Source organism: Narcine bancroftii, chromosome 14 (genome assembly GCF_036971445.1).
Source record: "Narcine bancroftii isolate sNarBan1 chromosome 14, sNarBan1.hap1, whole genome shotgun sequence".
NCBI classification, from domain to species: domain Eukaryota; kingdom Metazoa; phylum Chordata; class Chondrichthyes; order Torpediniformes; family Narcinidae; genus Narcine; species Narcine bancroftii.
In genome coordinates, this window is record NC_091482.1 from 62891569 (window position 1) to 62912472 (window position 20904).

General features: G+C 43.1%; 1 protein-coding gene across 8 annotated transcripts in view; it reads left to right on the forward strand.

The window, feature by feature from the left end:
• The first annotated feature begins 1976 nt into the window (after positions 1-1976).
• LOC138749166 (uveal autoantigen with coiled-coil domains and ankyrin repeats-like) overlaps positions 1977-20904 on the forward strand; it is a 109310-nt gene continuing 90382 nt past the window's right edge. For 5 of the 8 annotated variants that reach the window (XM_069910171.1, XM_069910175.1, XM_069910177.1 and 2 more), the window contains exon 1: positions 1977-2201. In XM_069910171.1, coding sequence (XP_069766272.1) covers positions 2154-2201 — 48 coding nt within the window. In that variant the 5' untranslated portion in view covers positions 1977-2153. Of the gene's footprint in view, positions 2206-2908; positions 3053-13262; positions 13321-20904 lie in introns of those variants that run through there. The other 3 variants (XM_069910178.1, XM_069910180.1, XM_069910174.1) reach the window with 3 other exon arrangements.

A 20904-nucleotide genomic window follows, 5' to 3' on the forward strand; every position in this document is an offset into this window, starting at 1 on the left:
CTTAACCTGCAATCAGCCCATATCCCTCAAAACCAAAGACTCTCAACCTTTTTTATTCCACTCACATACCACTTTATGTAATCCCTCAGTAACCACAGAGCATCTATGGCATCCTGTAAGGGATTATTTCAGGTGGTAAATGAGTGGGATTAAAAAAAGGTTGAGAACCACTGCTCTAAACCTCTTGTACCTGTCTAAATGGATTTTAAATGTTCCAATATTCCTCTTGTGTTATCTTAATTTCCCCCAATTAATTTCAGATATTAGATTTATTTTTAGAGTACATACATGACATCACATAGATTTAAACATTTTTTTCCTGTGGATGAGGCAGAATTACTACTTAATGGTAGTGCAAAAAAAACTACTCATTGTACCCATGAAAACAAATAAATCTAAACAAACTGACTGTGCAATACAGAGAGAAAAAATGTCAAAAAATGCAACAGTAGGAGTCCTTAAATGAGTCCCTACGAGTTTGTCATTGAGGAGTCTGATGGTGGAGGGGTAGCAGCTGTTCCTGAACCTGGTGGTGTGAGTCTTGGGGCACCTATGCCCCTTTCCTGATGGCAGCAGCAAGAACAGAGTGTGTGCTGGGTGGTGTGGATCCCTAATGAATGCTGCTGCTCTCTGACAGTAGCATTCCTAATTATGAAACAGTTGAAAGAATTGCCCATTTGGTTCCTCAAGGCATCTCTGCTATCCATAATCACAGCTGATCTGATTGTTGCCCACAGCTTAACATTCCTACCTGTTCCCTTTAACATCCATTCATCAGGAGCTCAGAAATCCTCCCATCTCAGCCTGGAATCAGTCTTTGGCTCTCTCAGATGAGAATCTCAATGATTCACACAGTTCTGATATACACAATTCCACCAAATGTCAATACTGAATGAGTCTCAGGCAATAGAGTTTTGCATCAGGGAAACAAATCCCTTGACCACTCTTGTCCAAACTATACTCAAAAGTTGAAGACTTCCAGCCACAAAGATAACTTTGACTTTTACAATGGAATGAATTTGAAGTAAAAATCATTTTTCCTCTGAGGGATATCTTTTCAATAAAATATTAATCACTTATATTAAAACATTAATTAAGGGGAATTTCTCAATGCAGAGCCATAATTGGACAAAAATTGACATCAAGCCAGAAGATTTGGGTGGTGACTGCAATTTTCACTTATGTTCACACATGCACTTATTGTGCAGAGTGTGAATATGGCAGCACTCAGATATGGAGCGCAATAATATGGTGTGCGTCAGATCAAACAGCCTAGGATAAACAACAGATGTTGCAAACGTTGCTCTGTAACAAAAAAGGAGTAATGTTTCATCCTTAAAAACTACCAATCAATACTGTTGATATCAGTTATGGAGGAGGAAGCTCGCAAACGGAGGAACAAATATCTTACAAGAAAAATGGATAAAGGAATACCATACAAATCAGTTCATTTAAATATTCAGGAAGGTTTGCAAATCAGCTCACAAATAAGGCATTAACATACCTGTTCTATTCTTGGCTTTTTAAGTGTGACTTGTAAGGATAACATTTGCAAAATAGGGCAGTTACAGTTGGAACTTGCGTAAAATTGCGGATTAGTTGTTTTGCAAATGAAATTCTGTAAGAAAAGCATTTAAAGATGATTAAAATTTAAAAAAAAACTGCATCTAACATTAAAAACACGGAATAATGCTGGAAAAACAGAATAGCTAGTGACCATTGGAAGAATTTTTAGATCAAATTGAACGGCCAGACCTGAGGTGAAAGGATAAAATGATGAAAGGTGGGCCAATTTAGGTGAGCTTGCAGGTGAGCGCCCGCGCTGTCCCGGCCGTCCATCAAGGCCAGGAAATCCCACCTCCCCAACTTTCCCACCCTCCCATTGGTGGACATGGCCTTTCACTCCGCCAGCGGGCTCGACACGATTGGCCAGTGGCTGGCGTCGCTCGGAGGCGGCGCGTGCGTCAGGTGAGCCGGTGCTGGGAGTCGGGACGTTTTGGCGGAGTGTGCGAGGTTTAAAAAGTCTCGGGGGCGGGGGGAGGGGGAAGGAACCGTTGGCCGGCACCCGGGCGCGTGAAGTTTGCGTCCTCCTCCGCTGCTGGGGAGGGGACGGATAACGCTCCCCCCCCTCCCCCAACACCCTGGAATCGGCCATGAAGAGCTTGAAATCACGGCTGAAGAAGCACGAAGTTGCTGCCAACGTGAGTGAGTCGGCGCGGGGTCCCGGGACCCTTTCACGCGGCGCGCCCCTGCCCACCTCCACCCCTCGGGGAGGGCCCCGAGGCTGAATCCTTCCCGCGCGGCGCGCCCTCCCCCGGGGGTCCCGAGTCGCGTGGGGTCCCGGGGACTCTTTCATTCGGCGCGCGCCCCCCTTCGGGGTCCCGAGTCACGTGGGGTCCCGGGGACCCTTTCATTCGGCGCCCCCCCCCCGCGCGGATCCCGAGTCGCGTGGGGTCCCGGGGACTCTTTCATTCGGCGCGCGCCCCCCCGGGGTCCCGAGTCACGTGGGCTCCCGGGGACCCTTTCATTCGGCGCGCGCCCCCCCGGGATCCTGAGTCACGTGGGCTCCCGGGGACTCTTTCATTCGGCTCGCGCCCCCCTTCGGGGTCCCGAGTCACGTGGGCTCCCGGGGACCCTTTCATTCGGCGCGCGCCCCCCGGGGTCCCGAGTCACGTGGTCTCCCTGGTACCCTTTCATTCGGCGCGCGCCCCCCCCCCGGGGATCCCGAGTCGCGTGGGGTCCCCCTTCGGGATTCCGAGTCACGTGGGCTCCCGGCTACCCTTTCATTCGGCGCGCGCCCCCCCAACCGGGGGCTCCGAGTCACGTGGGCTCCCGGGGACCCTTTCATTCGGCGCCCGGGGTCCCCGCGGGTTGAGTCGGCTTGTTTGACCCACCTTGGCTGCTCCAGTGAAGGGGTGTTGCTGTGGCCGTGTTGGAGAGCGGAATTTTGGCATATCAGCTGTGTATGTGCGTCGAGGTATAAGCACGACGCTGGAGAAGAGCAAAGAAAACGATACCGAGCCAACGTTTCGGGGTTGAGCCCTTCATCAAGGTCTTTAAAAATGTCATTTGTGTCTTTATCTTTGCTACCGTACTGTTTGATCAATCACGGTGTCTGCAGACTTTCTCCTACCTTGCATCAAGAGCTTGCGAGCTGAAATCTCTTGTAACCCCTCTCCACCTCACACACTCATGAATGGAGTGTGGCAGAACCCCACACCCTGGCTGCCTTTCCAGCTACCTGCAAGTGTTGAGTTTGAAAGCAAGCCCACCAGTGCATGTGGTGTGATTGATGTTTTTGTTGTTGGGTGTTTATATGGGGGCTTATCATGAATCTTCAGAAAGAATTCCCTGTGATAATTCCTAGATATTCATTGGTTAATTTGCAGTTTGATAATCATTCCCAGATGTATGGTCTCCACGGAAAACAGATGCAGACTTTGATTAGATGACAGGCTTGTAATTGGTCCCAGTGATCTAATATTTTTCCAAACATCTGCTTTCTGTTTTCTCATGGAAGTTATGGTTTCCCTTTGAGTGTGGCAGTTTAGTTCACATTTGGTTTTTTTTTTGCCAGTCCACTCTTAAGATACAAAAAAAATTGGACAATGCTAGGTGATATTGAGCACTTCCTATATTTCTATAGCTGCAAACTTGAGGTGGGCACAATAATTAATGTACATGCATGGATGAAGAAACATCCATATATTTGTAAGAGTAATTGATAATTGGAATTGTAAAATTGTGGCATTGTCTTTGAACTATTCTGTCAACTGCCTTTTTTTTGTTAAGCATTCCATTTTACTAGTAAATCACAAAAAAATCTGTAGACACCATGGTTGAAGTAAAAACATGAAATACTTGAGAAGTTTAGCTGGTCAAACCGTGTCCTTTATATATCAAAGGTAAAAATACATAACTGATGTTTTGGGCTCCCTGTTACTGTTCCTTATCACGGATTCATAGAATTTTACAGCATCGAAACAGGCTTTTTGCCTGATTTCTCCACGCTGACTGCTGTATAACCAAGCTCATCCCATTTGCCTGCGTTTGGCTCTAAACCTCTACCCACGTGCCTGTCTAAAAGTCTATTGAACCTTACAATTGTCCCTGCCTCAACCAGTCTCTAACTGCTTGTCCCACAGACTGTGTGTGAAGGTACCTTTTAAATCTTTCCTCTCTCACCTTAGATCTATGTTCACTACTTTTAGACTCCTTTAATGTGGAGGAAAAAGACTATGTGCTCCTCAAGATTTTATAAACCTCTAAGGTTCCCCTCAGGCTCCTACACTCTGTGGAGAGAAGTCTCCACTTCATTCAAACCCACTAGTTCCAGTAACATTCCTTTGAATTGTTTCTGAACACTTTCCAGCTTATTGATAACTTTCCAATAGCTATGTGGACAGAACTCTGCATGATGCTCCAAATGTGGTTTTACCAACCTCTTGTAGAGAGTGAGAAAGCTCAATGACACACTTGACATGTTCCCCACCTCACTTTATTCATAGGTGCTGTTACTGTTGGGATAAAACTGATCTCATTTTCCTCTGGTTGCAAATGAAGTTAATTTACAGATGAGCATCTTTGTTTCTGTGGTGCATTTGATGTTTGGTATTGGCATTTTGTTTGATTGCTGTGAGATCAATATACCTTACATTAGCCATTATAAATGACAGGTAAAAACTAGTTCCAAACAGTTTCAGTCCGCTTTAAATGACAGGTATAGAATAGGCATATTAATGCTTCATTTGTGGGCTCTTCTGAAAAACCTTCCACACATTGATGAATCTGCTGAATGTTTCCAGACTCTTCCAGTTTTATCATGTGTTTAAGTATTTTCTAGAATGATTTGAGATGTTGAATTGCAGCTGATCAGTGAGTGAGTGAGTCAAATCAGTCGACTTTAGCTCGGTTAGAAGGTTGGGGGTTCAAGTGACTTTTTGGGGAATGCTGTACTACCTTTGAGGTAAGATATTAAGCAGAATCCCTGCTGTTCTCCCAGATGGATGCAAAAAATTCCATGCAGCTATTTGAGAGAAGAGAGCTGGTTTTCTGGCTGGCAGTTGTCTGTCAAACTCAATTGGTGACCTGGTTACCATCACGTTGCTATTTGTAGGAGCTTGCACGTCTCTAGAACAAGAACCTTTAATTTGTAAACATTGGAAATGGCCTCCTGCCTACTGTGCTACTGAATAAAATCATGGCTGCCTTCTGATTGTAAAAGATTTTCTGAACACATGAAGGAACAGGAGTGTTAACCTGGATTCCTTAGCCAAAACTTCTCTAATTGAGTATCACTAACATGGATATCCTGCATTGATCTTTGATTCAAAGTTCAGATACTGTTAGAATACATGCATGACATCACATACAACCCTGAGATTCTTTTTCCTGCAGGTGAGGTAGAATTGCCACTTACTGCTAGGGCAAAAAACTACTTGAACCATGTGTATATGTGTGTATATATATAAATTAAAGAAATGTATGTAAGCTGTACAATACATTAATATATTTTGTACCATCCAATAGTGACTTCACTTTGTTTCACCTGTTCAGTTTTGGGTGCTCAATCTTCCAATTTCCTGATGCTTTTCTTCACAATACAATATTCTGATTCTGTTAGGTTACGTTTTTTGTTTAATTCATTGACCTTGAATGAATTGTGGTAGGCTTTGCCTGGTGCATTGCTGCCTTGCCAGCACACTTTAAAATAGCACCCTTTCCAGTGTTGTGTGTGGATTAGAGAGAATCCAAAGCAGCTTTGCGATTGCCTGGACTGGGTGAACTTTTTCTGAGGTAGCTGTTCTTCTAGAATGTGATCTGAAAGAGTGATTGTACAACAGTGTTGCAGAGGGCCAGAGATGCAAAGAAGGATTCAGAAATAGGAAATGGCCATCCCTACTCTAACATCTGATTGTACATGGTAGGGATTCAGAGAATTCTCCACAAATCGTTGCAATTTGACTCCTCTCTGTGGAAGTAGATCTTTTAATGGTTTATGCAAGAGTGTTCCACTTGATCTTTGCCCTTGGGTATAGGATTGATGGAATACTTTCCATATCCAGTTGTGTCAGTTGATCTGCTTATGAAATTGTCATCACATGAAGTGTGTGATATCTAAAATATCACAGTATACACTTGCAATATCAAAAGTTGCGCGGATGCTCATTGGCAGTTTTATTGGATAAAAGGTTAGGTACCTGTATTCCGAAATTCTGAAATCTGGCAACCTCCAAAAACTGACACTTTTTTCGGTAGATGCCATCTGCTCATCAAAGATGGAGTTTGGCGCCAAACGTGACCCAACATGACCCTCGCTCAACTCCTGTGTATCCCATCGTGTTCTGCCTGTACTGATGCCCATCCAGCGTCATGGTGCTTTCAGTCGGCCTGATGGCAGCTTAATAGCTGTTGTTGCTATCCATAATCCCCCTCACAGCTGAAACAGCTATACTAGCGCCAGTGCAGGGGAACTGAGAGGAGTGGCCATTCTCCTGGTACTGGTACAATAGAGGACGGGGGAAAATGGGAGGATTGACGGCAGCATGATGAGGGTGGAGAGAGAGAGAGAAACGGCAGCGTGACTGGGGTGGGCTTAAAGGGCTCAAAATTATTCCGAAACCTGGAAGATTCTGAACAACGGCAGGTTTCTGGTCCCGACAATCCAGGATAAAAGGTTAGCCCCCTGTACAAATTGCTGAGGAAGTTTGATAGACTAGATGCTGAGGTTGTTTACTTGATGTGGTATTGGGGTCCCCAGCTTTGGAATATGGCTGCCCAAGGGGATGGATGATTTTTGGACTTTTAGCCTCTTGACAAAACAAAATTATTTAAATATGTTTAAGGGTTAAGTGGACTTTTGCTTTGAACAAAGGGACTCAGCAGGTCAGGCAGCATCCTTGGAGAGAAATATCAGTCAGTGTTTCAGGTCAGGACTCTTTGTCATGACTACCCACTAAGTCCTTGAGCTTCACTCAAGATTCCATCTTCTGTTCCTCTGGATTTTTGTTCTGTAGAGGATTGGCGGGTTATGCAGAAAAGACAGGAAAGTACCAATCTCAGTTCAGCCTTGGTCTTGCTGAAGGGAGTATACCCACAGCTTCTGCTATTTTGTTTAAGTATGGACAGTTTTAGGACTAGTACCTAGTTGAACTTCCTCTATTCCTTAGTTGACTTGTTCATTCTTTGTGTGAGTATAAATCCACCTGAAAAGGGATTGAAATGCTTTCTGTATTCAAAGCAAATTCTGTTACTGTGACTCAACTGGGCAGCAGGCATCTCGATGCTGATTATTTTTGTGGCAAGGCCAGCATTTCTTGTACATGCAGAGTTGCTTCATGGGATTGAGGTGGTGAACCCCTTAAACTGTCACAACCTGATATGAAGTTGAGGTGCTCAAACTTACTTTCCTGCCAGTCATCAGCCAGTTCCAGTTGTTGTCTCTGTATTCCGACAGCACCTAATAGCCTGAATATTTCTGACATTATCTGATCTCAGAAGCTGAGCAGGCTCAGGACCGGTCAGTACTTGGAGGGGAAACTGCCAAGGAATACCAAGTGCTGTAGGTTTCTGTGAGGGGTGCTGGACAAAATGGCAACATGACAATAATGGAACCTTTATGTCTCCATAGTCCATTAGGGCGCAGGGACATTTGTGGATTACGATGCCTACCAGCATTGCTGTGTCCTCTGTGAATAAACAAGAAAATTGATCCAGTTCTTTGGTTGTATGCAAAATGATTCTGGGAATTTGTTGGAAGGGGAAGTTATGATTTGCCCCAAATAAGAACTTGGGTATCCCAAGATTGACACTAGTTTAGAGCATGACTGTGATGACCTGCCACTGATTCATAGATTGTAAAGTTTGATTGTTGGATGATGTTGGTTTATTAATGTTTCATTGCACCGTGACTGGGAGTGGCAAGGTCTGATGCGGGTTTAGACTTGTTTTTTGCATTTTTGTGAACTAGATGAGCTTAATAGCTGTAGTTTTCTTTCTGCACTGCCTTATCAACAGACACCAATGTTTTGCCCCAGGATGTTTTAAAGAGTTTAAAATTCATTGTTGGAAAGTAAACTATTTGACCTTTTTGCAATAATTGGATCTTTCCAGCAGAAATTAAAGCTCAGCTGGTTAAGTTGAGTCCATTCAATTTTAAAGAAAACCAATATTATGGAATTTGAGCAGCTTGGAAGACAGTAAATAACTCTAATTATTTTCAGAATCTGTATGAACTTTCTTTTGTTCAGTAATGCTAATTTGGCGGGGGGGGAAATAGTCCTGGGAGGACTCTGAAGGAGTGAGTCCTGGGGGGGACGGGGGGGGCGACTCTGAAGGAGTGAGTCCTGGGGAGGGGGGGGAACTCTGAAGGAGTGAGTCCTGGGGAGGGGGGGGAACTCTGAAGGAGGGAGTCCTGGGGGGGAGGGGGACTCTGAAGGAGGGAGTCCTGGGGGGGAGGGGGACTCTGAAGGAGGGAGTCCTGGGGGGGAGGGACTCTGAAGGAGGGAGTCCTGGGGGGGAGGGACTCTGAAGGAGGGAGTCCTGGGGGGGGGGGACTCTGAAGGAGGGAGTCCTGGGGGGGGGACACTCTGAAGGAGGGAGTCCTGGGGGGGGATGACTCTGAAGGAGGGAGTCCTGGGTGGGGGGGGGGATGACTCTGAAGGGAGTCCTGGGTGGGGGGGGGGATGACTCTGAAGGAGGGAGTCCTGGGTGGGGGGGGGATGACTCTGAAGGAGGGAGTCCTGGGTGGGGGGGGGGATGACTCTGAAGGAGGGAGTCCTGGGTGGGGGGGGGGATGACTCTGAAGGAGGGAGTCCTGGGTGGGGGGGGGGATGACTCTGAAGGAGGGAGTCCTGGGTGGGGGGGGGGATGACTCTGCAACTCTGTATCTGAAAGCGAATTAACTTTGTTGGCTGTGGATCTCTTGTCCCAAAATTTTTTTTGCTGCTGGTTGAGTTGGTTCTGATGATGTAACTGATTCACTTGGTAAATGTGCAATCAGCCTATAGTTTGAATGTTTTCCTTGTCCCATTGTAGATAACCTCGTCAAAGTGATTTGTAACTAAAGAATTGCAGACAGGTGTCTGATTAAAAAGGCTTCTTTCTCTGTGGTTGATGTAGCTGTATGCCAGATTATTGGAGGTAGTTGTCTGTTGTCGTTGGGTGAGTTGGTCTCTGATCTCGATGATGTGTGGCAGGGAGGTTACATTTGGAAGGTAGAAGTGGTGTGGTCATGAAGATAATAGTGTGTTTTAAATATAAACATGAATATTGTGGCAAATTTCATTTGCTTTATGGTTGCTGTTGGTGCTTTGAAATAACCAAGTAGGAATCTACAGAAGCTGGAAGTCCTACTCGTAACACTGGTTCAAATAATGCATATGAGTGTCTTGGACTTTTGATTTTTTTTCTCCTTTAAGATCATCCTTTTAAAGCCTATCACTAGCCCAAGTGTTTGATTATTGGATATCACAATTCAGTAAAAAGGTTTGCCTTGTGTTCTATGCAGGTTGTGCAATAACCATCTTTTACCAATAAGAGGTCCATTTAAGAGACTGATAACAGGAAGAAAAGTAGTGACTTTGAATCTGGAAGTTTGTATTATTCAGCTTGTACCTTCTGCCTGACAGAAGAGGGATGTGGGGATATGACTGGGATGAGCTCTGATGGCGGCTTTCCAGATACAGCAAAAGTCGGGGTGGAACTGTGGGGGGGGGGGGATGGGGGGGGGAAAGAGAAGGGAGTGGGAGACATTGGTTTATGTGATGGGAATTCTGCAGTTCCTTGCAGCTTTGGGCAGAGTAGTTCCCATTCCAAGCTATGATGCATACTGGCAGGATACTTCCTGTGATGCATCTGCAAATACTGTCAGGATATCACTGGTTCTGTCAATTTATTTTTGTTTAACAATCCTATGAAGGTTTTTGTTAATTGTCCATTTGAAGATGCCATGTGTGTTAAAGGAAGGAACGTAAAGTTTGAAAAGTTCCTAAGGGGTATGAGCAAACATGGTCAAGTACCAATCCATCCTACAATAACATTTAGGAATTGGTATTATGAGTGAACAATTTGTTGCATCCAGGATGTTTGTTAAATGTGTGGCAAGTGAACTGGTTTATGGAGCTGAGGACTTGCAGAAAGTCCAGATGTGTCAGATGCACTTCCAGCCCTCTGGACTGGTGTCATTTCCATACCGGGAGTCGCAAGCATCGTCAGGAACTGGGAGATATAAGCACGTGTGCAAGTTCGATTTTAAAATCAGTTGGTCTAGCTCACTCATAGCTGCTGGTGTGGTTTGTTTATTGTACCTCCTTGAGACTACAAATGTTTAAAAAGTTTCATTTGCTGTAATTTGGATGTTTTAATGGTTGCACTTTTCAAAATACAATTTGATTTTAGTTTCAGTGATCTGTATGGCCCTTTGTCTCCTCTTTTCAAGGATGGAACCAACCCCTCCAGTTCACTTCATAAAGGAGTCCTCCCACATCACAAGCCTAATTAATTTCATGACTACTGTTGTGTGAATAATGTCCTGATTCAATAATATGCATTTCTTTCTCCAGCTCGTTATCTAATTTCCTAACACTTTATTCTGCTGAAATGAGTGTAGTAAAGCTGGCCTTTCCTCAATCTCTCAGGAGGATAATTAACAGACAGAATTGAACAGTATCTGGTTTATTGTTTTGTGGTAGCAGGAGCAAAATTGGTATTGATTACAGTTAATGCACTATTTAAAAATAATTAGTGCAAAAAGAAAAAAAGTAAGGATCTCTAGGTTCATTGTCTGTTCAGATGGCGGATGTATTGTTGGGTGTTCGCCTTCAAGCTCCTGTACCTTTCTCATGGTAGAAGTGAGAAAAGGGCATGGTCTGGGTAGTGCAGGTCCTTGATAATAGAAGGCGCTTTCTCAAGTTGCCACCTGTCCTTTGAGCCACGTGTTTGGATTCAACTTTGAGGGTGACACAATATAGCAGTTAGCGTAACACTGTTACAGCCCCTATGACTGGGATTTGAAACCAGTGCTGCCTGTAAGGAGTCTGTGTGTTCTCCCCATGACTGTGTGGGTTTCCTCAGACTCTTCAAAAAAAATGTACTAGGGTTGTCGGCCAGAAGAGCTTGTAACTGTGCTACATGTCTAAAATAAAATTAATGTAATTAATATTTTCCTGAATTATTGTGTAGCTTGTATCATACAGATGTTTTTGCATACTGAATCTTGCACCATTAACTGACCTTGGGCAGTATTGGGAATGTTTGAGTGGCTTTCCCTGTTATAATGCCCAAAGTCTTCACTGTAATGTAATGTCTCTGATTTAATATTCTCATCATTGTGTGCAGATTGCTTTAAGGCTTTACCTTGCATTCAGTGGTTGCATGATACTTCCATTTCTTTGTTTCTCAAATGTAGGCCTTTCTGTCTCATTTGTATTTTCTGGTTGCCAAGTCCTGAACAATAGAATTTAAAAAAAAAAGGCTGCAGATATTGGAAAGTTGAAATAAAAACAGAAAATGCTAGGGAAGACTTGGCAGAAATTTGTGAAGAGAAAATTAATACATCAGGTCGAAGATCCTTTGTCAGAAACGTCCAAACCATCAGGATCTCTGAATTGAAATGTTGCTTTCATTTTATTTCACATCTACATTTTATTTTGTTTCTTTTTGTTATGTTTACCCAATTTCCCTTTTCCTGTTTTTCAGAACACTCCCTAATAATCATAATTAAAAATATTTGACCAGGTACCTGAATAAGGAAGATTCTGAGATATGGGGCAATTAATTGTTTGACGCAAGTACTTGGATGCAGTCAAAAATCTTTGTTTTACCTGCTATCCAGGAAAGTCAACCTTTAAGTATAGTAGGGAATAATAGTAAAATACAGTTACAGCAGTGCAATCTCAGCACTTTGGTGTGGGAGAGTTGGTCTAAAGGGCCTCTTTGTGCTGTACAACAGTTGTGCATGGTGTGTGCGCACTGTGGTCTAATCCACAATTTATACCTCTGTGCATTCCACTTGGCTCTCTGCAGCAATGAACTTTGGAGCTTTGTCTGCTTTTAAAAGTTGTCCTTTTTCGGTGCCTCTGTTCCACCTTAAATATCCTCCTTTGCTTGAGCTTTTAATCACCTTTGTCTAGTTCCTGATTCCGCTGGAACTCAAAGATCATCCAGTGATGTAATTAAACCTGGAACGTTTTGTAAACTTTGAAGGGTGCTGCCTGCATGCTGTTCATTCCATATCACTGGTTTGAGTAGTCAGGGGTTCTGTCCTTTTTGATGTAATAGGTCAAGGTTGCATTCCTGTGGTGATCTCGCGTAGAGTCTGTTGCTTGTTGTCCAGGCTTTTTCACCAAGGATAATTGCTTCAGCAAGGCACATCTTGAATCACTGCATGGAAACAGGAATGTTAACCAAGATGTTTTCGTCATTGCATTTGTCTGCTTTGGCCCACTTCCCTCTCAACCTTTCCTATCTATGTACCTGTCCAAAAGCCTTTTAAATATTATTGGTCATAGACTTGATCAGTACCAGTCCTTGAATTTTGGATTTCTTCACATCTGGTAAAAGACTAATGATCTATCCTGTCTATTCCCATAATTTTATAAGCCTCTATAAGATCCACTCCCCTCTCCCTCCATTCACACCAGGGAAACAATCCCACCCTATCCAGTCTTTCCTTGTAACTAGACCAATGTTGCTGTCAACGTTTTCTAGCTTGATCACATGACGACTAGACCTGTGCACAATTCTCCATGAAGCATTGGCTTCAGTGTTGAAGCAAACAATTTTTTTGAAGCAAAACCATCTTTTCTACAAGCTACCACTGTTTATTGGCCAAGCCAATAATTTAGGAACAGGAGGGTTTGTATATTTAAAAAAAAATTAGTTGGACTGCAGCCAGAGTACTGTGTGGTTCTGATCACTCCACTGTAGGAAGGATGTGGTGGTACGAGAGAAGATTAAGATGTTGCTGCGGTTGGAGAGTGATATTTGTGGAACGAGCTTGAGTAGATGAGCTTCTTTGGAGGATGAAGGAAAATTTTAATTCTGGTGCCCTATTAGCAAGGTGATGGATTAGTAAATGGGAGATCAAAAATTTGAGACAAATTTGCAAGTAGAAGAATTTGAGGGAATTTGATTTTTAAAAAACAAAAATCACTGTTATAATTCTGACACTTGCTATCTGATGGAGGGTTTTTTGACATGTTGATGAGGGAAACCAGGATGGAGACTTTGAGCTTTGGAATGAGAAGTGGGAAATGGAATTGACCTGTTTCTCCTTTGCCTTCTCTGGATGCAAGTGGAAGAATGGATATCTCATCTGAAGTAAGTTTCTGTGATTCTCTTTGTTGCTTTTAAGATAGGTCTTTGCGAATCACTTGTTCTTTGGGACCTGCAAATAACCAAGTCATCTAATTCCATTGCTGTACCATTTGTCCAAGTGAAGTTCATTCTGGTGTAGTATGAGCCCTTCAGCTCCTGTTGTTGTTGTGCTGACTTGTATAAACCTTTATAAGGGACTGTGGGGAAAGTGTGAGCAATAAATAGTAATAGCGGACAATTTTTAAACTGTGGGAAAGTTTGTGGCACTATAGCGAACAATTTATATAGTGTGAGAACGTTGGTAGTACTATCACGTACAATTTTATAAATATGGTGGGGGTGGGGGGGGAGCTATGGCAGACCTGCCCTCCCAGAATTCCATGCGGCAGGAAGGGCTGTATGCCTGGCTGCATACATGGAGCATTCATAGAGGGGTTTCTCTGCACACAGCATTTTGAGAAGTCGGGTCTGCCATTATTTTTTTCCCCACAGTCTTTATAAATTGTGCGTTATAACATGACCAATTTTCCCACACTATTTAAAAATTGTCCGCTATTGCTATTTATTATTCCTCTCTCTCCCACTGCGACTTTCCCATGACAAAGTTTATACCTTCATTTTAATCTTTCTGCACTCGTGCAAAAACTTGGGTATTTCAATCCCACAATACAATTACCCCTTTCACAATTGCCTAATTGCAATGCCAGTGTCTGCAGATGCTGGGGATTGTACTAGGGGTAGAGGCTGTCAATCTCCAGTGTGAGATGATGACATTGGATGCTGGTGTTGAGCTGATTTTGCTTTCACATTTGTCATTTTAAAGGTCGATTTGGCGTTTGATTCCTGGGATCACTTGCAAGTGTGAAAGGTTCTCAGGATGAAGTGCTGGTAAATGGGATTAGTGTAGCTAGTTGCTGTGGATGTGATGGGGTGAAGGGACTTTTCTGCTCTATTACTTGAGCGACTATTAAAGAGCATAGGGGCTTTGTGGTGTCCTGAGCATCGCCAGTGAGAACAGCCTGTGTACTTTGTGAAATTCGATCATTGCAGTGGTGGAGGGAGGAATTTATGATGAATCTGGTCTCTGACTGAACTGTTGGCTGCTTGCTGTCCTTGGACCATGGAGTTTGTAGCTTCATCGTAGAATTCTACACAACAGAAATGTGTCTATGTCAACCAAGTTGTTTCTCTGAGGTACTCAAATCTTTCCTATGTAAATGTTATTTAAACATTGCAATTGTTCCTACCACTAGTTCTGGCAGGTCATTCTACACATACCACTTGCTGACTCAAGGGTCCCTTTCAAATCTTTCTTCTCACTTTAAACTTCTGCTCTCCCGTTTTGGACCTCCCCACACTAGGACAGTCACTAATTTATTTCCTGTGTCCTGGAGAAACTGTTTAATTGTTGTATATACACTGTCCGATGATGATTAACGAGCTTGATGTTTTATTTAAAACTGATAAATAAATTGAAGCCTGTGGGGCCTTTTTGGGACTGAAGTTACTTTTGTCAGGGAGTTCAATCCTTCAGCACTAACCTGAGCATGTGACTCTGTAGAATGTTGTTGTCACACGTTTTCTTGGAACTGTCAGAATGGGTCAAACGCAATGCTGTCTGTTCCATAGATAATAGCTGGCCAGTCTATTGATAGACTTGCGGTGATGAAGTTAAGCTATTATGAATCCTGTTTTAGTTACAATATCAATTTGCTGCAGATGAGATGTTTATTTTCATACTGCTCTAGGAGCTTTGTTTATCCTTTAATTGAGCATGGGGGTTAATTAACATCTTTGTCAGCAATAACCTTTGAGTTTTGTATTGATGGAAGAATTGTAATGTTTAAAAGTGTATCTGTAACATGGACCATCTGTGCTGGTGTGGTACTGGAGTGAAAAGCCAAGCCAGGTTCTGAGATGGAGCCTGTGATGGGAATTGAATCCTCTATCTTTAAGGGAAGAGTCCATCACCTGTTGTGCTGGATGGACTATTGACGATGAGAGTGTAATGGACATGAAACAACAAAGGAAGAATGAGAGTGGGTTATACAGTTCTTAAGAGAAGATAGCATTGCAGACAGTTCAGAAGAGATTCATTAGACAAAGAAAAAACCTACAGGTGCTAGAATTGTGATTGTTTGCTCATCAGACTAATTCCTGAGGCTCAATAAATTGGTTTGGTATTCTTTTCAATTGAGAATGAGGAGTGATATTGTTTAAACTTTCAAAAGCTTCATGACAACATGGATGCTTTCAAGAGAAGGAGAATCTTAAATGGCTTCAAGATAAAGGGCAGGGTATATGGGGTGGGAAGGGAGGGGGGAAAAGGGGAGAAAATGACACTGTGTATATTCAAGAGGGAAATGTTTGTGTATTTTGGTCAATATAGTTCATAGTGTGAAAAATAAAAAAAGATAAAGGGCAGGCAGGGCATTTAAAAATCTAATCTGTTAGAAACCTCTCAGAAAGTGGTGAATCTCTGAAATTCTCTCTTCCAGATAGTTGTGGTTGCTAACTTGTTAGGAATATTTAACTTGTTAGGAATATTTAAAGTTGAGGTACAGAGGAGGAGTTAAGGTGAGGAAAACATTTAGCCAAGATCATGTTGAAGGGGTCTTTATTTCTATGCTTTAATAAAATGGTTGCTGTTCTATCTCCAAACTGTTTTGATTAATTTTTTGTTGGTTTGGGGGTTTGGAGGGGGGGGGAAAAGCAGAGGGTGTGGGAGTCATTTGACACTTTGTTGTGTAAAAGTTGTGCAATGAGCTGGAGCTTAGCAAAAAAAAACTTGGTAATTAAGATGGAATGTGGGTTGTTTAAGTTCTGTTGCAACACATTTTTAATGAAGCACATTGAGCCCATGTGTAATTAATATCCTGCCTTCCATAGTAACTGAATCTTTCATCCTTTTTCCATCAGCCTCATCTAGTGGGTTTAGATGCAACTTTTTGCATGGATTTCCCAATGGTCTACTCTTGTGTCTAACTATCCAAATCCTCGTGAAAACAGCCAACACAACTAAAAGACCCATCCCATGCTCTCTACTCCCCCTTCATGATGGGTAGGAGGTGCCCAGTTTAAAATGTGTACCAGATTTGGGGGGAATTTCTTCCCTGCTGTTAGCAGACTATTGAACAGACCTCTCATTAATAAAATAATGTTGCTATTACACTGTTTTAATCAAACTTTTATTCTGTTTAACATTATCTCCTTGTTAAGTGTGGTGGACATTACTGGATAGCATGCAAGACCAAGTATCTCAGACGATAATTCAATTCTTGCATTTGTATGCTGTATATAAAAATTGATAATGAGAACAGAGCAAAATTTTGAAATTGAATCTGTTGATGGGTAATGTTGATCATTAAACCCTCATCTAGAGACAGATGGATATATGTGAGCTATGGCAGGGAGTGCAGGCCATTACACTCTACAAAGTGAGGGTGAATGCTACAGATAGCTATGATGCTTCATGCAGATGACACTAAGCTAGGAGGGGTTGTGTGCACGGAAGAGGGGGTCAGGAATTGGATTTGGATAAATTGAGGGACTGGGTAGATACGTGGCAAATGCACTACAATGTGGATCAATGTGAGGTTATCCACTTTGGTAATACAAACCGGAGGGCAGATTACTATTTGAATGGCAATAGATTAAGAGATGGAGAAGTGCAGAGAGACTCAGGGGTACTTGTACATCAGTCTCTGAAGGCAAGCATGCAGGTACAGCAGGCGGTTAAAAAGGCAAATGGTATGTTGGCCTTCATATCAAGAAGGTTTGAGTCTAGGAACAAGGATACCTTACTGCAGCTGTACAGGGCCTTGGTGAGACCCCACCTGGAGTAGTGCAGTTTTGGTCACCTTATCTAAGGAAGGATGTTCTTGCAATGGAGGGAGTGCAGAGGCGATTCACCAGGCTGATACCTGGAATGGCAGGAATGACTTATGAGGAAAGATTGCGCAAATTGGGATTGTACTCGCTGGAGTTTAGAAGATTGAGAAGGGATCTCATAGAGACGTATAAAATTCTGGCAGGACTGAACAGAGTGGATGGAGATGGGATGTTTCCAAGGATGGGAAAATCCAGAACCCGGGGCCATGGTTTGAGGATAATAGGCAAACCATTTAGGACTGAGATGAGGAGGAATTTCTTGACCCAGAGGGTGGTGAATCTGTGGAATTAATTGCCACAGAGGGCAGTAGAGGCAGGTTCATTAAATCTATTTAAGAGGGAATTAGATCTATTTCTTCAGTATAAGGGTATTAAAGGTTACGGAGAGAAGGCGGGGACGGGGTACTGAACTTTAAGATCAGCCATGATCTCGTTGAATGGCGGAGCAGGCTCGAAGGGTCGAATGACCTACTCCTGCTCCTATCTTCTATGTTTCTATGACCTGTTGAGCTGAACACTATCTATGTCTGCTTTGAGAAGAACCAAATAGAATCCCTGAAAAGGTTGAGGACCCTTTGATAAGTGTTCTTGAGGGCAATGTCAGAACATCGTTCAAGAGGGTGAACCTTCACAAGGCATCAGGCCCTGATGGCATATTTGGCAGGGTACTGAAAATCTGCACCAACCAACTAGCTGGAGTGTTCAGAGATTTTCAACCTCTCTTTGCTTGAGTCAAAGGTTCCCATCTGCTTCAAAAGGGCATCAATTATCCTGGTATCCAAGAATAGTGTGATCTGCATCAACGACTACTGCCCAGTACGACGAACTTCTATGATAAAATACTTGAGAGGATGGTCATGGGCAGAATTAACAAGTACCGAAGCAAAGATCTGAACCCACTGCAAATCACCTATCGTCACAATCGCTCCATAGCAGATGTACTATTGCTGGATCTCCATTCAGCTCTGGATTATCTCAAAAACAGCAATTCATACATGTATTCATTGACTACAGCTCTGCCTTCAGTACCATTATTTCCTCAGTGCTGGTCAAGAAGCTACAAAGTCTAGGCCTCTGTTATCCACTCATTGGAAGACCACAGTCAATACAAATTGGAAACCGTGTCTCTTTCTCACTGATTATCAACACAGATGCACCCCAAAGATGTGTGCTTAGCCCACTGCTCTACTCATTATAACCCATGACACTACCGCCAGGCACAATTCCAATGACATCTACAAAAAATGTTTGCCAACGGCACAACACTTGTAGGCAGAATCACAAACTGCAATGATGAAGTGTACAGAAGTGAGAAAGATCAGCTCGTTCAATGGTGTAATGGTGGCAACTTTGCACTCAACATCCTCAAAACCAAAGAAATGATTGTGGACTTCAGGAGGAAGTCAGGGGAACATGACCTGGTCCTCATTGGGCTCAGTAATGGAGAAGGTCAAGAACTTCAAATTCCTGGGTGTTAGCATCTGAGGATATGTCCTGGAGCTTCCATGTTGATGCAATTTCAAAGAAGCCTCACCAGCGGCTATACTTTGTGAGGTGTCTGAGGCGATTCAGTATGTTACCGAAGACTCTAGTAAACCTTACCATTTGCATTCTCACTGGTTGCATCACTGCCTAGTAAGGAGGCACCAACTCTCAGGACGAGAATAAACTCCAGAGGGTTGTTAACTTGGCTTGTGACATCACGGGCACCAGGTTTCATTCCATTGAAGACATCTACATGAGCCGGTATCTAGAAAGAGCAGCCTAATTCCTCCCAGGCCATGCCCTCTTCACTCTGCTATCATTAGGGGGAGGGGGAAGGTACAGGAGCCTAAAGACGGCACAAGGACAGCTTCTTCCCCGCTGCCATCAGTTTCCTGAATAATCAATGAACCCAAGGCACTGCCTTACTTTTTGTGCACTATTATTTTAATTTTTTTTTTATACTAATGTTGTAAGATAGTTATAATATGCTGCAAAGCATCGAATTTCATGACTTGTTCCTGACAATAAATCCTGATCATCTAAGGGCAAGGGCATTAACTCCATGCTGAAGTACCTCAATGATGTGTTCTTTATTTATATTCTGTAGTTTATAATCTTGCACCTTTAGCATTTTCAGTTTTTGCAACAGATGCAGTCAGGTGGTCTCGAGTTTGAGTGTCTGTTCCCAGTGCAGACAGCCGCTGCTAAATCTCGCATGCAAATAACAATTTCTTCTGAAAGTTACCACATTGTTGACTTACTGGCTCAGGAAAGAGATTTAATTAAAGGCTGCAAGTAATTTGTGCACAGCAATTTTTAACAAACCAGTGTGGTGCTAATCAAGCAAAATTTCCCGATGTTGATTGAGATGTTAATATAGAATGCTGCTTTCGTGGAGATGTAACTTACTGTTCCTCCCTATGACACTCTTGATTTGTATGAAATGGTCATCCAAGGCTTTGGAGAAAAGTTCTTCCATAATGTTCTCTGCCTTAATTTTGATTCTTCCCTTGCATTTTTTCCCCCACCTGAACAAGTTTAAGGTCATAAGGAGGGAGTTTCACAGTGGTATGTAGCACAGTGTTCCTGTTCTGGTCACATTTTTGGATATTCTTGATGTGCTACAACAATTGGCTGCTTCTTAGCTGCAATGTGTTGGTTGTGGAAAATTTTATTTCTTGCAGATATGACCATTCTACATTGGCATTGAACATGTCACTTGGCAGCAGGAAATACTTGTATGTGCAGGTCAATCATGAGGCCTTTACATAGTTGGCCTCCGTATGGAGGCTGGCTAAAAGCCAAATAAAAAGGTATTTCTTACCTTTTCGTGCAGGTCCAGAAAAGCCTGCTCTGATATCCTCTTTCAGCCTGGAGGCAGCTGGGGTATTGCTGCAGCGTTCAGGAGGCATGGCTACTGGTGCCATGACGGCATCATATGGCCGAGCAATGGTTGACTTTGTTACCCATAATCCCCATGTAGCTGGATCCGTTCTGATTTCCCAGAATGGTTCCAGCTGCGTGGGGGAATTATGGGTAGAGTAGATGGCCAGTTCTCTGCTGCGTATTGAGCTGCTGGAGCTGACAAGCAGCCTGATGAGGTGCTGGAGGGGCTGTCATAGTCCCCGCTGGCTTCCCCTGCCTTGAAGGGGTCATGGAGGGAGAGGGAGAAATTAGATGGGTCGCGAGCTGACTGCATTAGCAACAGCCATTGGCCTGCTCCTCGCCAGCCTCTTGCAATGGTAGTACATTCATGATGTGTGCCGGAGTGTTCTGCTCTGCCGTTGACACTGCCTCCGAGAGGGATTGGAGTCAACGCCTTGGAGCCGGTCGGGAGCATTCATGAAGGGTAAGTTTTTCTGATGTGAGGGTGGAGAATCTCTACCTTTGGATTCTTTTTGCTCTATGCAAGGGCCTCTTGTTTGTGGGATTTTGTTTACTGTCTCTGAACAATAGAATGCGTATGTGCTACAAAACAAATTTGGGTGTTCTGAATAAAAAGTTAACAGCCTGGTGACTGAGTGAATAATACAGAACTGGTTCAATCGGTGATTCATGGTACAATTAAGTTGGAAATTGTATATGACAAAACTTGAAAGTATTGACTTGAATGTTGTAGACTTCAGAATAAGAATCAGGATTTATTGTCATGAATGTTACAAAATTTGCTATTTTGTGGCAGCATTCCAGTGTAAATATTGCTTTAAATTA